Source organism: Rhinopithecus bieti, unplaced genomic scaffold (assembly GCF_001698545.2).
Source record: "Rhinopithecus bieti isolate Rb0 unplaced genomic scaffold, ASM169854v2 scaffold_37503, whole genome shotgun sequence".
In the NCBI taxonomy this organism is placed as follows: Eukaryota; Metazoa; Chordata; class Mammalia; order Primates; family Cercopithecidae; genus Rhinopithecus; species Rhinopithecus bieti.
The window spans coordinates 78,382-96,115 of NW_016815616.1; the positions used below are offsets into that span (position 1 = coordinate 78,382).

Below are 17,734 nucleotides of genomic sequence, written 5' to 3' on the forward strand. Positions count from 1 at the left end.
TCACGCTACCTGACTTCAAACTATACTACAAGGCTACAGTAACCAAAACAGCATGGTACTGGTACCAAAACAGAGATATAGACCAATGGAACAGAACAGAGTCCTCAGAAATAATACCGCACATCTACAGCCATCTGATCTTTGAGTGTTACAGTTTCTAAAGATGGTGTGTCCGGAGTTTGTTCCTTCAGACGTTCAGATGTGTCTGGAGCTTCTTCCTTCTGGTTGGTTCGTGATCTCCCGTCAGGAGTGAAGCTGCAGACCTTCGTGGCGAATGTTACAGCTCTTAAAGGCAGCGCGTCTGGAGTTGTTCGTTCTTCCCATCCCAGTGGATTCGTGGTCTCGCTGGCTTCAGGAGTGAAGCTGCAGACCTTCGCGGTGAATGTTTCAGCTCATACTCGCAGCATAGACCCAAAGACTGAGCAGCAACAAGATTTATTGCAAAGAGCCAAAAAACAAACCCTCCACAGTATGCAGAGGAACCCCAGCTGGTTGCCACTGGCTGGCTCAGGCAGCCTGCTTTTATTCCCTTATCTGGCCCCACCCATATCCTGCTGATTGGTCCATTTTACAGAGAGCTGATTGGTCTATTTTACAGAGAGCTGATTGGTCCGTTTTCACAGAGTGCTGATTGGCCCATTTACAATCCTTGAGCTAGACACACAGTCACAGAGAGCTAGTTAGCTAGATAGAGTACCAATTGGTGCCTTTTACAAACCTTGAGCCAGACACAGAGTGCTGATTGGTGTATTTACAAACCCTGAGGTAGACACAGAGTGCTGATGGGTGCACATACAATCCTTCAGCTAGATATAAAAACTGTCCAAGTCCCCATCCGGTTCAGGAGCCCAGCTGGCTTCACCCAGTGGATCCTGCGCCAGGGCTGCAGGCAGAGCTGCTCACCAGTCCCCAGCCCTGCCTGCACTCTTCAGCCCTTGGGCTGTCGATGAGACCGCGGGCCACGGAGCAGGGGTTGGGGCCCGTTGGGGAGGCTCAGGCCTGGAGGGAGCCCACCGCAGAGGGAGGAACTCAGACATGGTGGGCTGCAGGTACCGAGCCCTGCCCTGCGGGGAGGCAGCTAGGGCCTGGGGAGAATTTGAGTGGGGCCCGCGGGCCGGCACTGCTGGGGTACCCGGTAGCAACCTCCGCAGCTGCTGGTCCTGGTGCTAAGTCCCTCACTGCCCTGGGCCGGGGGTGACGGCCTTCCGCTCAGTGTGCGGGCCCGCCGAGCCCACGCCCACCTGAACTCACAGTGGCCGGTGAGTGCAGCCGCGCAGTCCCGGTTCCTGCTCTTCCTGCTTGCGGCTGCCCCAGTTCCCGCCCGGGCCTCTCCCTCCACACCTCCCGGCAAGCAGGGCAGGGGGAGGCTCTGGCCTCAGCCAGCCCAGAGAGGGGCTCCCACGGTGCCGTGGCGGGTTGAAGGGATCCTTAAGGCTGCCAGAGTGGACGCTGAGGCCGGAGGCCGAGGAGGCGCTGAGAGTGAGGGCTGCTAGCACCTTGTCACCTCTGAATAGCAGTTCATGCTTACATGAAACGATCTCAGCTCTCCATTACTCACCAATAGACCAATTCTACTACCACCAGATGTGTGGGCACTCTGAAGTACTTGCCCATTCTTTTTTATTTTGACAAGCACACTCATTCAGTACCTGGGGCAATGGCCATATGCTCAGATAAGCATTGTTACTCAATCCATTATTCACGCTTGCACACAGTACTATTACTTGTCTATCACATGAGAGTGAAAAGTTGAAGTGAATGGTTAGTGACCAGGTGTAAGGCAAGAAACAGGACACTACAAGTAACAAGCAGGAATAATGTCACACTGATACCAAAGAAAAATTTCACATTTACTGCACCGTAAAAGAACTTTGCATTATGAGCAAAACAGAAGGTGTGCCCAGGGCAGAAAACAGTTCTCTTCCTTGACATGTTCTCTGGGGTCAGTGGATGATTGTGGATGCTCCTGAAGACATTGTGAGACAGTGTCATGTTGTAGGTGTGCCTGTGCTGTCATTATTGTAGACTTACCTATAATTTGCTTTTTTTTTTAAACAAGCCTTAAAAATTATCGTATGCAAATGCTGAAAGGCTGAGAACCACCAGACTAGGTGTCCAAGCTAATCCTCCTTCTGCACTGGGTAACTACCTACTGCTTAAAATTCTACCCATCCACTAATTCTCTTTAATTTCTACCTAACCTCCTAGGAGCTCAAGCCCCTTAGCTGTTTTGCATTGGTTTTTGATTTTGGGATTTTTCCTTTTAGTGAATAACAGTTATACTGTTTGTATGTTCAGAGAGCCTGGACCCTGATCACCCGTATTTCTCCCTGCTAGTGCTAGCTATCTCTTCAACAAAGCCAGAGGCCAGCCAGAAACCGTAGCAAATGGAAGCCTAGGAACAAGTGAGACAGAGACAGAGTTTGCCTACCCATGAAAGAGTAATGTCCATGTGAACTATAACTGAGATGATTTACAGGATAAACAACCCTCAAAATGCACCTGGTTCAATGTCGGATCAAATATATCATACTGTTTTCCTCTCATATTTTCCCTTCACTTACTAAAGCTCTGGGGATTGATGTAATCTTAGTTTGTAGTGAATTTAGCTTATCTGTACTATGGAACATCCTTGGGTAGATTTAAGCTAGTTCCTTAGGTTCGCCTAAATATACCTGGACCTGTGATGTCAGCAATGGAACAGGTTGGGGTTGGCAGGTGGCTCTTTTCACAGGAGAACTGTGCTGACTTGCCAGGTCTCCTGGGGCCGCTTTGAATCCAACCATATTCTTTCAAATCCATTCTAACCTTCTCCGCACCCTATAATGGGCACCTTAAGAATAAGGTGGGAATTGAAGAGGTCGTGAAGGATGAGGTCATTTATGCAGTGATAACTTCTTCTAAAAGTCAGAAGTTACTCAAGAGAGGTTCTACGAAAAGTAGAAAGAGATTGCTGGGCACTTCTGTCGTGGGTCTGAAGGTTCTGGAGACTGTATCCAGAGAGAGGGATATGGGCTAATGTGAAAGTAACTGTGTAAACACACAGTTTCAAGGCGATCCTAACATAGACCCGGACAGTATTATTTGAATCACCAAAATACGAGTAATTTATATTGGCCATACTTGTCCTTGCACAAAACCTGTAATGGAATCCTGCTCTGATTTTGGGGATTGGAGTTGAAGTACAGTGCCTACCCTGCTGGCCAGTGCTTCTGCATCATCACGAGGAGGTTTTCTGCTCAGGATGGTGCTTGTGGGGATATAAGGACCTTTGAGATGGAAAACTATGACGTGGCCCATAATGTGGCTGAATTCTGCTCTTAGCAAGGTGTTTTAAACTTAAATCCTTCTCTTGAAGATAACACTTTGCTTTTCTGCTTATGCTTATGTACAATTAAAAAGATTAAAGATGGGTAGGTTCGGTTTGAAGACATTTGTTTCAAAAACCAAAGCTCTCTTGGAGAAATAGGTGATTCCACATGTGAGACTGGAACTTACAAAATGAGACTGGAAAATCTCGTCATGCTAAAGAGCAAGGAAATATTCAGAAGCTACTAGAGGGTGGCAGACTCCAGATAAGCTCCATCTGCCCAAAGAGGGAGCAATTTGAGCATCCAAAAGGATACTCACCAAAATAACTGCTAACATGATTTGGCTGCGTCCCCACCCAAATCTCATCTTGAGTTGTAATTCTCATAATCCCCATGTGTCAAATGAGGAACCGGGTGAGAGGTAATTGAATCATGGGGATGGTTACCCTCGTGTTTTTCTCATGATAGTGAGTGAATTCTCATGAGATCTGATGGTTTTATAAGGGGCTTTTCCCCTTTGCTCAGCACCTCTTCTGCCTGCTGCCATGTGAGGAAACACATGTTTGCTTCCCTTTCTGCCATGATTGTAAGTTTCCTGAGGCCTCCCTAGCCCTGCAGAACTGTGAGTCAATTAAACCTCTTTCCTTTATAAATTACCCAGTCTCGGGCAGTTCTTTATAGCAGTGTGACAACAGACTAATGCAACTGCAAAGGATTGAAACATATAAACTATGTTTAAATAAATACACCCAGCTCATTAATCACTTTGGGAGGATGTAGGGAGCCAATTTATTCTTTGGAAAATAAAAAATGATGCATATGTCTTGTCTTTTCGATATGAACTATATCTCAGGGTCACCAAGAGTTGATGGGAGAAATTAGTCTTTATTTAAGCACTCCAGCAATAAATGAAGAAGTAATGATAAGATGAGAATATTGTCATTTGGCAACCTCTGATTAGTTAGTAAATCCAGGCAGTGATTATCAGTGGCAAGTAATGTTCCAAAAGAAGAGACAAGTGGCCACCAGGTATCTCTTAATGGAAATGTACTAAGCCACTTATGAAGTAGTCTTGCCAGAAATATTAAACTTGAACTTGATTAAGCTCTAGATCTAACTACAAATTGACAGGGAATACAAAAGACAGAGAAACAAGTTAAAGGATCCTACAGATATAATCAACAAAATTTAGACCATAGAAATTCTTCAGGAGAAAAACCCCAGGATTTTATCATTACAGAATAAACAACCCTCAGAATGTGCCTGGTTCAATGTCAGATCAAATATATCATACTGTTTTCCTCTCATCTTTTCCCTTCACTTACTAAAGCTCTGGGGATTGGTGTAATCTTAGTTTGTAGTGAATTTAGCTTATCTGTACTATGGAACATCCTTGGGTAGATTTAAGCTAGGTCCTTAGAATGAAGGACCTTCCATATCCTGGAATGAAACGAAAAAGAGCAGGAACCTATGGATTAAATAAACCCAAAGAGATCAACAATTCACAATCCATAACTTCAGGAGGAGTCTAATGCACAAAGACGCTGTGAAACATTGTAGGACAATTAAGGAAGTGGAACACTGACTTGATATTAAGGAATTGTGGCCATTTGTCTTAGGACAATGACATTGATATTAGTTTTATATTTATATTTTATATGCCACTGCCCCATCTTTGCTCCCACAATAGGAATCAGTCCCCACAACTGGATCAAAGGTGTGATTACTTGTATTGAATTTTAAGAGCCACAGGAATAGTTCTTGCTCCTCATTCAGCAGTGTCCTGAAGATAGTGCACACATAGTTCCAGAGATACCTATTTGTTCCTACTTTAGAGGAAAATATCACAAGATGAAATGCTTTGATGGCTGGATTGATTCTTATTCAGTGGATGGGAAAACTAGGCGGAGTATAGAAAAACTAAAATTGATCAGGAGTTGATAACTGTTGAAGCCGAGGGATATGCATAGAGATTCATTAAACTATTTTTTGTATTTTTGAATATGTTTGGAAATTTCCATATTAAAATTAAAATGACTTGGAAACCACTGGATCCCATAGTTCATGATCTCTCATAAGCACAGCCATGTGGAACATTGAACTACTTGCCTGTTGCCATGATCTCTATGGTGCTCATGAATAAAGCTGGGTCAGTGGGTCTGTGGGAGCAGCGCTAAACTGTACACTCATGAGATGTCTAACAGCAGTTGCTTCAGGGAATCAGACTCGTCTCTCAGTGAGACTCACTATCACACATGACATGCCTGGTTAATCCAACATTATATTTCGCAAGCCACCAGCGCACAGCTATTTTTTCTGTATTCCTTTCTATATCCCTTTCTAGATTCCTTTCTATATTCTTATTTTTCTATATTCCTTTCTAGATGCCTATTTTTCTAGAATATTTTTTATATTCCTATTTTATATATTCCTTTATTCCTATTTATTTTCTATAATGCAACTTTTCTATATTCCTTTCTATATTCCCTTTTTCTATATTCTATATTTAGACCTTTAAATCAATATCTAAACCTTGATGTAGATAATGTACATGCTTACCTCTGGACTATGTGTGCAATATCTTCAGTATACTGCTGAGAAAAGAGCAGAGATTCTTCACTGGATGATTAAAATTGAATACAAATGATCAGATCTTTGACCTGGCTGTGAGTGCAAGCTGGGAAAACAGGTGTATATTATTTTTCCCTAAAAGGAACACACAGCTCAAATGTGCTCACTCAAAGAGTGACAAGGATCAAGGATGGATGAATCACAGTGGTTTAAAAAGACCATGCTTTATCTTTACCACACATTTTATGATCTGTAAACCTCAAGGTATATCATTAACCTACTTGCACCGTTGCACCTGTGACATCTGCTCAACTGAAACCTTTGGACAAGAGCCTACTGCTTGCCACTTAATATAAGAGAGCAGAAGAAGGCAGAAATCCAAATATACATGACCAAGCTTCAGGGGCTGGGGAGGGGACAATACAACCAACAAAACCCAGTTCTTTTTTAGACAGAATTTTGCTCTTGTTGCTCAGACTGGAGTGTAGTGGGGCAATCTCGGCTCACTGCAACTTCTGCCTCCCAGGTTCAAGTGATTCTCCTGCCTCAGCCTCCCAAGTAGCTGGAATTACAAGCACTCGTCATCACACTCTGCTAATTTTTGCATTTTTTAATAGAGATGGGGTTTCACCATGTTGGCCAGGCTTGTCTTGAACTCCGGACCTCAGGCGATCCACCTGCCTTGGCCTCCCAAAGTGCTGGGATTACAGGCATGAGCCACCATACCCAGCCCCAAAACCCAGTTCTTATCAGAAGGTTCCTGTGAAATCAAACTGAATGCTATGAAGAAAACAATGTTGACAACCTAGTCTTAAATCAAGATTCATATCTTCCAAAAATTATTCTCTAACATTCCTTTTATAACAACCTTTCTGTTATTCTGTAGTCACTTAGTCTTCGGAGCTAAAGCATCGTCATATTTTTCTTTATATGCTATTCTCTATTTAGGGGCTGCTTTAAATATATGTTATATCCTCAAGTGTATATCAAATATTCCAAAGGGCAAAAGCTTTTAATTTTTGTCCCATTTCATTTTCTCTTTATATCTTTTTTAGAGGCAGCATCTTGCTCTGTCTCCTAGGCTAGAGGGCAATGGTGTGATCATGGCTCACTGCAGTCTCAAACTCCTGGGCTCAAATGATCCTCCTGCTTCAGCCTCCAAAGTAGCTGAGACAACAGGTGCGTGCCACCATGCCCAGCTAGTTTTTAAAACTTTCTACTTGTAGAGATGGGGTCTTGCTATGTTGCCCAGGCTGGTCTCGAATTCTAGGCTCAAGCAATCCTCCCACCTCAGCCTCCCAAAGCACTGGGATTATAGGAGTGAGTCATTACACCCTGACCTCCCCCATTTCTTAGTACACTGATGCAGAGGTACCCAAAAAACCTTTCTTGGAAGAAGGAAAGAATGGAGGAAGAAAAGAAGAAAGGGAGAAAGACCAGCATATGGGAATTTAAAGGCTGAAATATTACATTACTGCTAAAGCTCTGGTATGAATAAATAGATTTTTTTCAGGGCCAAACTTAAAGCTTTAAATTAAAAGTCGAAAAAATGTTTTACAGTTTGTGCAATCACGATGAGTGATTCAATATTATGGGGCTTACGGTAAGTAAAGTATAATAATTCAAGTAACTTGGTGCAATTATTAAAATATGTACTGAAATGATCAATTAGCCTTGCCTATAATGCTAATACAGCTTCATAATCATTTCTTCTTTAATATGTCCTATGATTTTTCTCAAGATTTTTTTTCAGTTAAGTCAAATTGAAAATGATTTCCCAGATGTTTGGTAGTGTGTGTATGTGTGTGTGTGTGTGTGTGTGTGTGTGTATACACACACTCTATATACATATACATTTTGTATATATATATTGTATATATACAAACATATATATTTTGTATATAAATTTAAGAAGCAACATTAAGTACATCAGTGGCAACAAAATCAATTCACCTACTTTAGCAATATTTGTTACTCATACTAAACGAAATTACCTGTGAGTAATTTGATGAGAGGTATTTCCCATTGCACTTAGCAATGCGTCGCAGGATCTGTAATGCTTTATCTCCTTTCTTCCGAGTAATCAGCCAACGAGGAGACTCGGGGACAACCCTGGCAAAGAAGGAGGCTGTTGTGAGTTATGTCTAGGAATTTCAAAATCTAAAATCTATTGCCTTGAGTTTTTCTATCAAAATGGATCTTGCAATTAGATATAAATGTAGGAGTCAATAAGTTGATCATGGGTCCCTGAAACACAGATTATTCTTGCAAGGTTATAATGGATGGGGAAAAAAATGCTAGCATGATAATTGGATCATTGCTCATCAAAACAATCAATATGACATTGCTCTTACAAAACCAGGCCATCTTACAATATATTGATTCCACATATGAAAAGAATTGGGATTTAGTGAATATTAAGAAAAGCTTAGGAATCTGATTTATATAAACTGACTTGCCCATATATTAAAATTAAATTAGAAGAATCATTAAAACATGTTCATTCCAATAAAAATTAAGTGCTGGCTGGGTGCAGTGCTTCACGCCTATAATCCCAGCACTTTGGGAGGCCGAGGCAGGTGGATCATTTGAGGTCAGGAGTTTGAGACCAGTTTGGCCAACATGTTAAGACTCTGTCTCTATTAAAAATAGAAAAATTAGCTGGGTGTGGTGGTGCACGCCTGTAATCCCAGCTACTTGGGAGGCTAAGGCAGGAGAAGCACTTGAACCTGCAGTGAGCCAAGATCGCACCACTGCACTCCAGCCTGGGCGACAGAGTGAGACTCCATCTCAAAACAACAACAACAAAAATCAAATGCTTATCTGTTGCTTTTTGATAATGTAATTTTTTGATGCTCTTAACATTTCCTTATTCCTCAGAGAATTTCTGAGTAACATTAATTTGCTTTATAGAACACACAGAGAAGCAAATAGACTTCATTGCATTTAATTTGCATGTTGAAATATAAGGCAGATATGGTTTGTTGCCTTATAGTTTTCATGAAGCTATTTATTACAAAACAAAACATAATGCACTACCATACTTAGAATTTTGTGTTCTGGTATTTTATGTTTTTGATAATTATTAATAAAATCATCAACAAATACTCTCTTTAAATCCTAAAATTCTCTAAAAATTCTCAAAGCAGAAAATTTCCTTTATTGCTTTCATTTTCATGTTGGTTTAGAGTCTAATTTCTGTGGAATCAGTATAAATATGATGATAACCAAAACCACATTACCAGTAATAAAGGAGGAAGAGAAAGCTGGGCAGCGTGATGGCTAACTGGATTCCTTGCCAATTGGGGATGAAGTAGGCAATTCCAGGAAGAATTATGATTCCAAGGGTAAAAAACATTTGAATCACGATTCCCACAATCCTCCTTTGTTTCGAACCTACTATTTCTGTCACTAAAGGAAAACAAACACAAGAGGTCACAGAAGCACAAAGTCAGCTCCAAAATAAACAAACAAATGCAGAGATGTTACACCTGTTTACATCCATCAGCATTGCTAGAACACGCTAGCACTCAGATACCGAGGCTTCCACACTTGCAGAAAGGATGGAGGTGTCCTTCTTGATACTAAATGCTTTTCTCCCACTCTTGCCTCTGCCACTTATCACAGGCACTTGCCATGTTCCTCTTATGCACCCAGCCCTGCAATCTTCTGGGTACAATAGGGAAATATGAAGAATACATGTGTCGGTTTTAGGAAAGCTTCAGTGATGATTTTTTAAAAGGTAATTGTAATTATCAGAACATAAATATGTTAAGATGGCTACATTGTATCACTGTATCTCTAGAGATATGCACATTCTAGTCTCCTTAGAAGATTCATTATAAATATTAGACTCTACAAAGACTTTTTGTTATCACAAGACAACTTCTATTAAATGTTAATTCTTTCCACAGTGTTGTACTTTTTGTTGACAATATTGCCTAAAAATCACATGGGAAATTTTATTGCTGAAATCTTTTCTTTTCCTGCCCCTTCCCACTAATTGATTTCTTTTTTTCTGATTATCCTGGGATAAGCTACTTTATTGTTGCCCTCAGATCACAACTTTGCAGTTTCATCTAGACTGAGTCTCCTTAAAAATGTCTTGCATTCCAACGTTACTCTTTCTGTTCCAGACAGTGACAACCAATCCCTCTAATAATCTTCTCTCCTTCTCCCACTCACAGAAAGATCTTCAAAGGTCTCCAAAATGTGCACTGCTTGGAGATTGCATAGCAGTGACAGAAGAGAGTGGGTGTGCAAAGATCTGCAGCAATAATCTAAGATGAGAATTCACATTTTCCTGGTCAGAAATACACCACTACTCTAGGTGGCTGGTCCCGAGCTAGAAATGGAACCAAAAGGAGTAGCCAGGGCTTTCCCAAGGGATATGAGAGAAAAGTAAAGTGAACTTTTTCCTTCTTCCATCCCCAGAAGGTCAAACTTTCTGGCTACAGAAGATATCCAAGGGTCACAAATGAACTTCTCATTTTTAGAACATATTTCTCCCATAGTAAAAAGTTCCCCACTTGTACAGAAGGAGGAGAGTTGGGAACACAGGAAAGTAATCTCAAACTGTACCACAGAACACAGTGCAGAGAAAATGCTTTAAAAATGCCTCAAGAAGCTACTGAGATTTTATAAAAAATTAATCTCTTATAAAGCAAAGCTAGAAACCATATTATAACAGTATAGAAATACTTAAAAGTAGTTTGCCCCAGTGTTTTATAATATTCTATGTTTGGCTTCCAAAGTAAGATGGTATTTTAGTTTCTAAAGCACACAGAATCCTACCTCTGAGCTCTCCTATCTGCAGAAATAATTACTGTAGCTGCAGTGAAACCTCCTTTCTTAAAGGACACATGAGGAAGAGGAAGGTTGATTAACTAGCACTTGTTGGCTATCTGGCCCTAGTTTCCAAATAGAGAAGATGGTGTAAGAATGTCTTACCAATCACAAAGCAAGTCATCCATGTCCCCTTTCCAAACACACCTTGCAGGAAGCGGAAGATGACAAACACAGGGAAGTTTGGTGCAAAGGCCACCACAACCCCAGTGACGCCAACACCAAGGCAGGAGAGCAAGTAAATGACGATCCTGCCATACCTTTTTGAGAAAGACAGGAAAAGAGCACACCTTAAACATTTTCTTAAACACAATGGGAAAATATAACATAAACTATTATATCATATTATATTATTATATTATTTTTAAAATGTTTTGTAGAGACAGGGTCTCACTATGTTGCCCAGGCTGGAATCACAACATTTAAAGCACAGAATGCATCCTTTGTGATTGCAGTTTCTGAAAAGATGACCCTCCTTAAAACTATTGTTTCACATAGAGTCTCCCCAGTGGCACAGATGTGACACTTTCTAACATTTCTTATGTGTCAAGTCATAAGGACAGAGAGGCAGAAAGAAGGAGCAATGGTGTGTTATGGCCAGAAGGCCTTGCCTTGAGTCTCACCTCAACCATCTACCAGTCATAAGACCTTGGACTAATTCCTAAGGTCTTCAAAACAAAGGTTTTGCTTGCTTGTTTTTGTTTTTTCCACTTTTTCCTAGAGGGAGGTTGTAGAGAGGATCAAATGAGATGTGAATGTGAAAGCGTTTTATAAACTACAAAGTTTACAGCCAATGTCAGTGGTTCCTAAATTCTGTATTTTATTTTCACCATTGGCATAAGTGTTATTAAATAGTTTAGGAAAAAGAACAAGGTATCATGCACAGCATTCTGAGAGTCTGGTGTTAATTGGTTCAGCATAGAGGCGTCAAATTATTGTCTGGTAAATGTTTGCTATCAATATCCATTAAGAGATTTGATTCTATGACATCAATGACAAATTCATAAAAATTTCCATAAAATATGTACATGTAGCATCTTGCTTGAGTCAGCAAAGTAGAGATGGAAGTAGCCTTAGTTTATCTAGATTTTTTTTAGTGGACTCTGTGTCCCCTGCCCCTACACATGCACAGCATTCTCCTCGTTAACATTCCCCATGGGAGTGGTACACTTGCTGCAATTGACAAACCTACAGGGACACATCATAATCACCCAATGTCCACAGTTTACCTTTGGGTTCACTCTTGATGTTGCATATTCTATGTGTTTTGACGTGTATAATGACATGTATCCACCATTGAAGTATCTAACAGGATAGTTTCTCTGCTCTAAATATCCTCTGTGCTCTGCCTATTCATCCCTCCCTCTCCCCACCCCATAGCAACCACTGATCTTTTTTTTTTTTTTTTTACTGTCTCCATAGTTTTGCTTTTTCCAAAATGTCATATAGTTAAAATCTTATAGTATGTAGCCTTTCCGGATCAGCTTCTTCATTTAGTAATATGTACTTACGTTTCCTCTGTGTGTTTTCATGGCTTGATAGCTCATTTCTTTTCAGTATGGAATAATATTCCATAGCCTGGATGTATCACAGTTTGTCCATTCGCCTACGGAAGGGCATCTTGGCTGCTTCCAAGTTTTGGCAATTATGAAGAAAGCTGCTATAAACATGTATGTGTAGGTTTTGTGTGAACATGAGTTTTCAACTTTTTTGGGTTGGAATTGGAATACCAAGGAGTAGAATTGCTGGATCATATAGTAAAAGTTTAATTTTGTAAGAATTACAAACGTGTAAGAATTTTGTCATCTAAAGTCACTGTTTCATTTGGCATTCTCACCAGCAATAAATGAGAATTCCTGTTGTTCCACATCCTAGTCAGCATTTGCTGTTGGCAGTGTTCTGGATTTTGGCCATTCTCATAGGTATGTAGTGGTATCTCATTGCTGTTTTAATGGGCATTTCTCAGATGATATATGACATAGAGCATCATTTCATATGCTTATTATCATCTGTATACTCTCTTTGGTGAGGTATCTGTTAAGGTCTTTGGCCCATTTTTTAGTTGGGTTGTTTGTTTACTTATTGTTGTTTTAAGAGTTCTCTATATATTGTGGCTAACAGTTCTTTATCAAATATTTGTCTTTTATTAATATTTTCTCCCAGTCTGTGGCTTGTTGTTTCATTTGTTCTCTTGATAATGTCTTTCACAGCACAGAAAATTTTAATTTTAATGAAGCCCAGCTTATCAATTCTTTTTTCATGGATTACGCTTTTGGTGTTGTATCTAAAAGGTCATCTAGATTTTTTCCTATCCTGTCCTCTAGGAGTTTTATAGTTTTGTATTTTACATTTAAGTCTGTGATCCATTTTTTTTAAAGGGTGTAAGGTCTGTGTCTAGATTCTCTCTCTCTCTTTTTTTTTTTTTTTTTTTTGGCTTGTGATTGTCCAGTTGTTCCAGTACCATTTGTTTTCTGCTTTGTCAAAGGTCAGTTGACTATATTTATTATCTATGTGGGTCTATTTCTAGGCCCTCTATTTTATTCCATTGAACTATTGGTAGAGGTCTATTCTTTCACAAATACGACACTGTCGTGATTACTGTCGCTTTACAGTAAGTCTTGACGTCAGGCAGTGTCAAGTCCTCTGGCTTTGTTCTTCTCCTTCAATACTGTGTTGGCTGTTCAGGGTCTTTTGTTTCTACATATAAACTTTAGAATTAGTTTGTCAATATCCACAAAATAACTCTGTAGGATTTTGATTAGTATTGTATTGAATATATACATCAAGTTGGGAAGAACTGACATCTTGACAATATTGAGTCTTCCTATCCATGAATGTTGAATATCTCTCCATTTATTTAGATCATCTCTGATTTCTTTCATTAGAGTTTTGCACTTTTCCTCACATAAATCTTGTATATATGTTGCTGAGATTTATAACTAAGTGTTGTGTATTCTTGTGGTGCTAATGTAAATGGCATTGTGTGTTTAAATTCAAATCCTACATGTTCATTGTTGGTACATAAGAAAGCAGTTGACTTTTGTGTATTAGCCTTGTACCCTGCAACTTTACTGTAGTCACTTGTTAGTTTCAGGAGGTTGTTGTTGTTGTTGTTAATTCTTTTGATTTTCTACATAGACAATCATGCCATCTGTGAACAAAGACAGTTTTTATTTCTTCCTTCCCAATCAGTATACCTGTTATTTTCTTTACTTGTCTTATTTATTTATTAGTGAGGGCTTGTTTCTGATCTTAGTGAGAAAGCTTCTATACAGTTTATCATCATTAAGTATGATGTTAACTGTAGGTTTTTTCATAGACATTCCTTAACAAGTTGAGGAAGTTCCCCTATATTTCTAGTTTACTGAGAGCTTTTGTCATATATAGATGTTGGATTTTGACAAACACATTTTCTGCATCTAAAGATATGATCATGTCATTTTGTATTCCTTAGTTTGTTGATGTGATGGATTACATTAACTGACTTTAGAATGCTGAGCCAGCTTTACGTACTTGGGATACTACACACTTAGTATGCTATGGTATCTGGTTGTGGTGTATAATTTTTTAATACACTATTGGATTCTACTTGCAAAATTTTGTTGAGGATTTTTGCGCTTACGTTCATGAGATATATTAATCTGTAGTTTTCTTTTGTTGTACGGTCTTTGTCCAATTTAGGTATTAATGTAATGCTGGTCTCAGAATAAGTTAGAAAGCAGTCCCCCTACTTCTATCTTTGTAAAGGGTTTTTAGGGAATTGGTAGAGTTTCTTCCTTAAACATTTGGCAAATTCACCTGTGAACCCATCTGGGCCAGGTGCTTCTTGTTTTGAAAAGTAATTAACTATTGATTCAATTTATTTAATAGTATAGCCCTATTCAGATTGTCTATATAATCTTGGGTGAGTTTTGGCAGATTGTAATCTTTCAAGGAATTGGTCCATTTCATGTAGGTTATCAAATTTGTGAACACAGAGTGTTCATAGTATTTCTTTATTATCCTGTTAATGTCCATGGGATTGGTCAAAATGTCCCCTCTTTTATTTCTAATATTAGTAATTTACATCTTCCACCTCCTCTCTCTCTCTCTCCTCTTTATTCTTAGTCTGACTGGAGGCTTATTGATTTTTTTGATCTTTTCAAATTACCAGCTTTGGGTTTTATTTTCTCCATTGATTTCCTGTTTTTAATGTTATTGATTTCTGCTCTAATTTGTTTTTTTTTTTTTCTTCTACTTGCGTTGGGTTTAATTCGCTCTACTTCTCCAGTTTCCTAAGGTGAAAGCTTAGATTGTTGATTGTATATATTTCTTCTTTTCTCATGTATGTATTCAATGCTATAAATTTCCCTTTAAACATTGTTTTTGTTGCATTCCAAAAGTCTTGAGTGTTTTCATTTTCATTTTGTTTAATATACTTTTTAATTACTCTTGAGATTTCTTCTTTGACCTATGTGTTACTAGAAATGTGTTGCTTCATCCCCAAGTGTTTGGGAATTTTCCATCTATCCTTTTGTTATGAATTTCTAGTTTAATTCCACTATGGTCTGAGAGCAGACATTGTATAATTTTTATTTCTTCAAATTTGCTAATATATGTTTTATGGCCCAGAATGTGATTTATCTTGAATATTGCATGTGAATATTTCATGAGAACTTGAAAAAAATGTTAATTCTGCTGTTGTTAGGTAAGATTGTCTAAAGATGAAAATTATATTCAGTTGATTGATGATGCTGTTGAGTTCAATTATATCTTTATAAGTTTTCTACCTGTTGAATCTGACCATTTCCAACAAAGGGATGTTGAAGTCTCCAGTGAAATAGTGGATTAATCTATTTCTCATTCCAGTTTTATCACAGTTTTTGCCTCTTAAAATTTTATGCTCTGCTACTAGGCACATAGATATTAAGGATTATTGGCTTCTTGGAGAATTGACCCCTTTATCATTATATAATGCCCCCTTTTATCCCTGATAACTTTTCTTCCTCTGAAGTCTGCTCTGCTGATAATAATATAGCTACTCTGCTTTATTTTGATTACTGCTATCATGGTATAGTTTTCTCCATCTATTTACTATTAATGTATACGTGTCTTTATATTTAAAGTGTATTTCTTGTAGCCAACGTATATAGTTGGGTCTTGTTTGTTGATCCACTGTGAAAATCTCTGTCTTTTAGTTGGTGCATTTGGACCATCTTACATTTAAAGTGAGTATTGACATGGTTAGATTAATGTCCACCATATTCGTTATCATTTTCTATTGGTTTCCCTTATTTTTTATTCTTCTGTTTGTATTCCACACTTTTTCCTGGCTTTTGTGGTTTAATTGAACAGCAGTTTATAAGATTCCACATTTTCTTCATTTTTAGCATATCAGTCATGCTTTTTTTAAAAAATTGTTTTTTAGTCGTTGCTACTACATAAGAAACATATTTTTCTTATTCTCAATTGACCTAACAGATAACAGTGTATTCACTTATTCCTCTCCAATGCCTTTCCTTTATGTAGATCTGGATTTCTAACCTAGATCATTTTCATTCTCTCTAAATAATTTTTTTTAATATTTATTACAAGGCATCAAATTCCCTCAATTTTTTGTCTAACAAAGTCTTTATTTCTCCTTCACTTTTAAATGATAACTTTGCAGAGTATAGAATTCTAGATTGGAATTTTTTTCTCAACACTTTAAGTATTCCACTTTCTTCTTGCTTACATGGTTTCTGAAAAGAAGTAGGATATAATTTTTATCATTGCTCTTTTCTATAGTAAGAGTTTTCCCCCCTCTTCTTTCAGAATTTTTACTTTATCTTTAGTTTGACTATGATATAACTAAGTCTACTTTTTAATGTTTATCTTGCTTGATTTTCTTTGAGTTTCCTGGATCTGTGGTGTCTGACATTAATTTTGAAAAATTCTCAGTCATTATTGTTTAAAATATTTTTTCTATTTTTCTCTCTCTCTTCTCCTTTTGGTATTCCTATTACACAAATATTATATCTTTTGTAATTGTCCCACAGTTATTGAACATTCTGTTCTGCTTTTTCAAGTTGTTGTTATTTTGTGTGTGTGTGTGTGTGTTTTCAGTTTTGGAGGTTTCTATTGGAATATCCTCAAGGCCAGAGATTCTTTCCTCAGCTATGCCCAATCTCCTAATAAGCCCAGCAACAACATTTTTCATTTCTGTTACAGTGTTTTTGATCTCTAGCATTTCATTTGGTTTCTTTTTTTAGAATTTCCATCTCTCTTCTTACATAGCCCATCTGTTCTTGCATGCTACTTTATGCATCAGACTTCTTGGCATAGTTGTTTTACATTCCTAGCCTGATCATTCCAACATCCCTGCCATATCTGAATTTAGTTCTGATGCTTGCTGTTTCTCTTCAACTGGGTGTGTGTGTGTGTGTGTGTGTGTGTGTGTGTGTGTGTGTGTATGTGTGTGTTTTGGCTTTTAGTATGCCTTGTAATTTTTTCTTGATAGGTGGACACGGTGTACTGGGTAAATGGAACTGCTGTAAATAGACCTTTAGTAATGTGGTGGTGAGGTGTTGGGGGAGGGAAGGCATTCAGTGGTTCTATGAGTAGCTCTCAGTCTTTTAGTGAACCTATGCCTCTAACCAGTGAACTTCACAAGTGCCTCTCTATCCCTCTCCTCTTAACTAGGGGAGAAAGGCTAGAGGGGGCTGGAGCTGAGTATTTCCCTTCTTCCAAATTAAAAGTTAGAGGAGGCTAGAATTTGGTGTCTCTCCTTCTCCACCTGGAAGGCTAGAAGGGGCTGGAGTTGGTATTTCCCTTCCCCCAGATCAATGAGGCTCTCCGAAAACCCCAGAAGATTAGTCTCTGGTTAAACATCTTCTCCTGAGGGCAGATGTTGTTAAGAACAATGTTCTGGCATATTTCAGAATTGTTCCCTTTCCCCTCTGGCTGCCAGAGCATGAGGGATTTTCCTTAATATTCACCTTTAGAACCTTGTAGAGCTTCAGGTGGCAAAAAAAAAAAAAAAAAAAAAA

General features: G+C 38.6%; 1 protein-coding gene across 1 annotated transcript in view; it reads right to left on the reverse strand.

Moving 5' to 3' along the window:
* SLC22A3 (solute carrier family 22 member 3) overlaps nt 1–17,734 on the reverse strand; it is a 112,789-nt gene that overhangs the window by 41,344 nt on the left and 53,711 nt on the right. The window contains exons 3-5 of the mRNA XM_017853519.1: nt 10,833–10,987; nt 9,125–9,293; nt 7,877–7,994 (exon numbers count right to left, since the gene is read on the reverse strand). Coding sequence (XP_017709008.1) covers nt 7,877–7,994; nt 9,125–9,293; nt 10,833–10,987 — 442 coding nt within the window. The remainder of the gene's footprint in view (nt 1–7,876; nt 7,995–9,124; nt 9,294–10,832; nt 10,988–17,734) is intronic.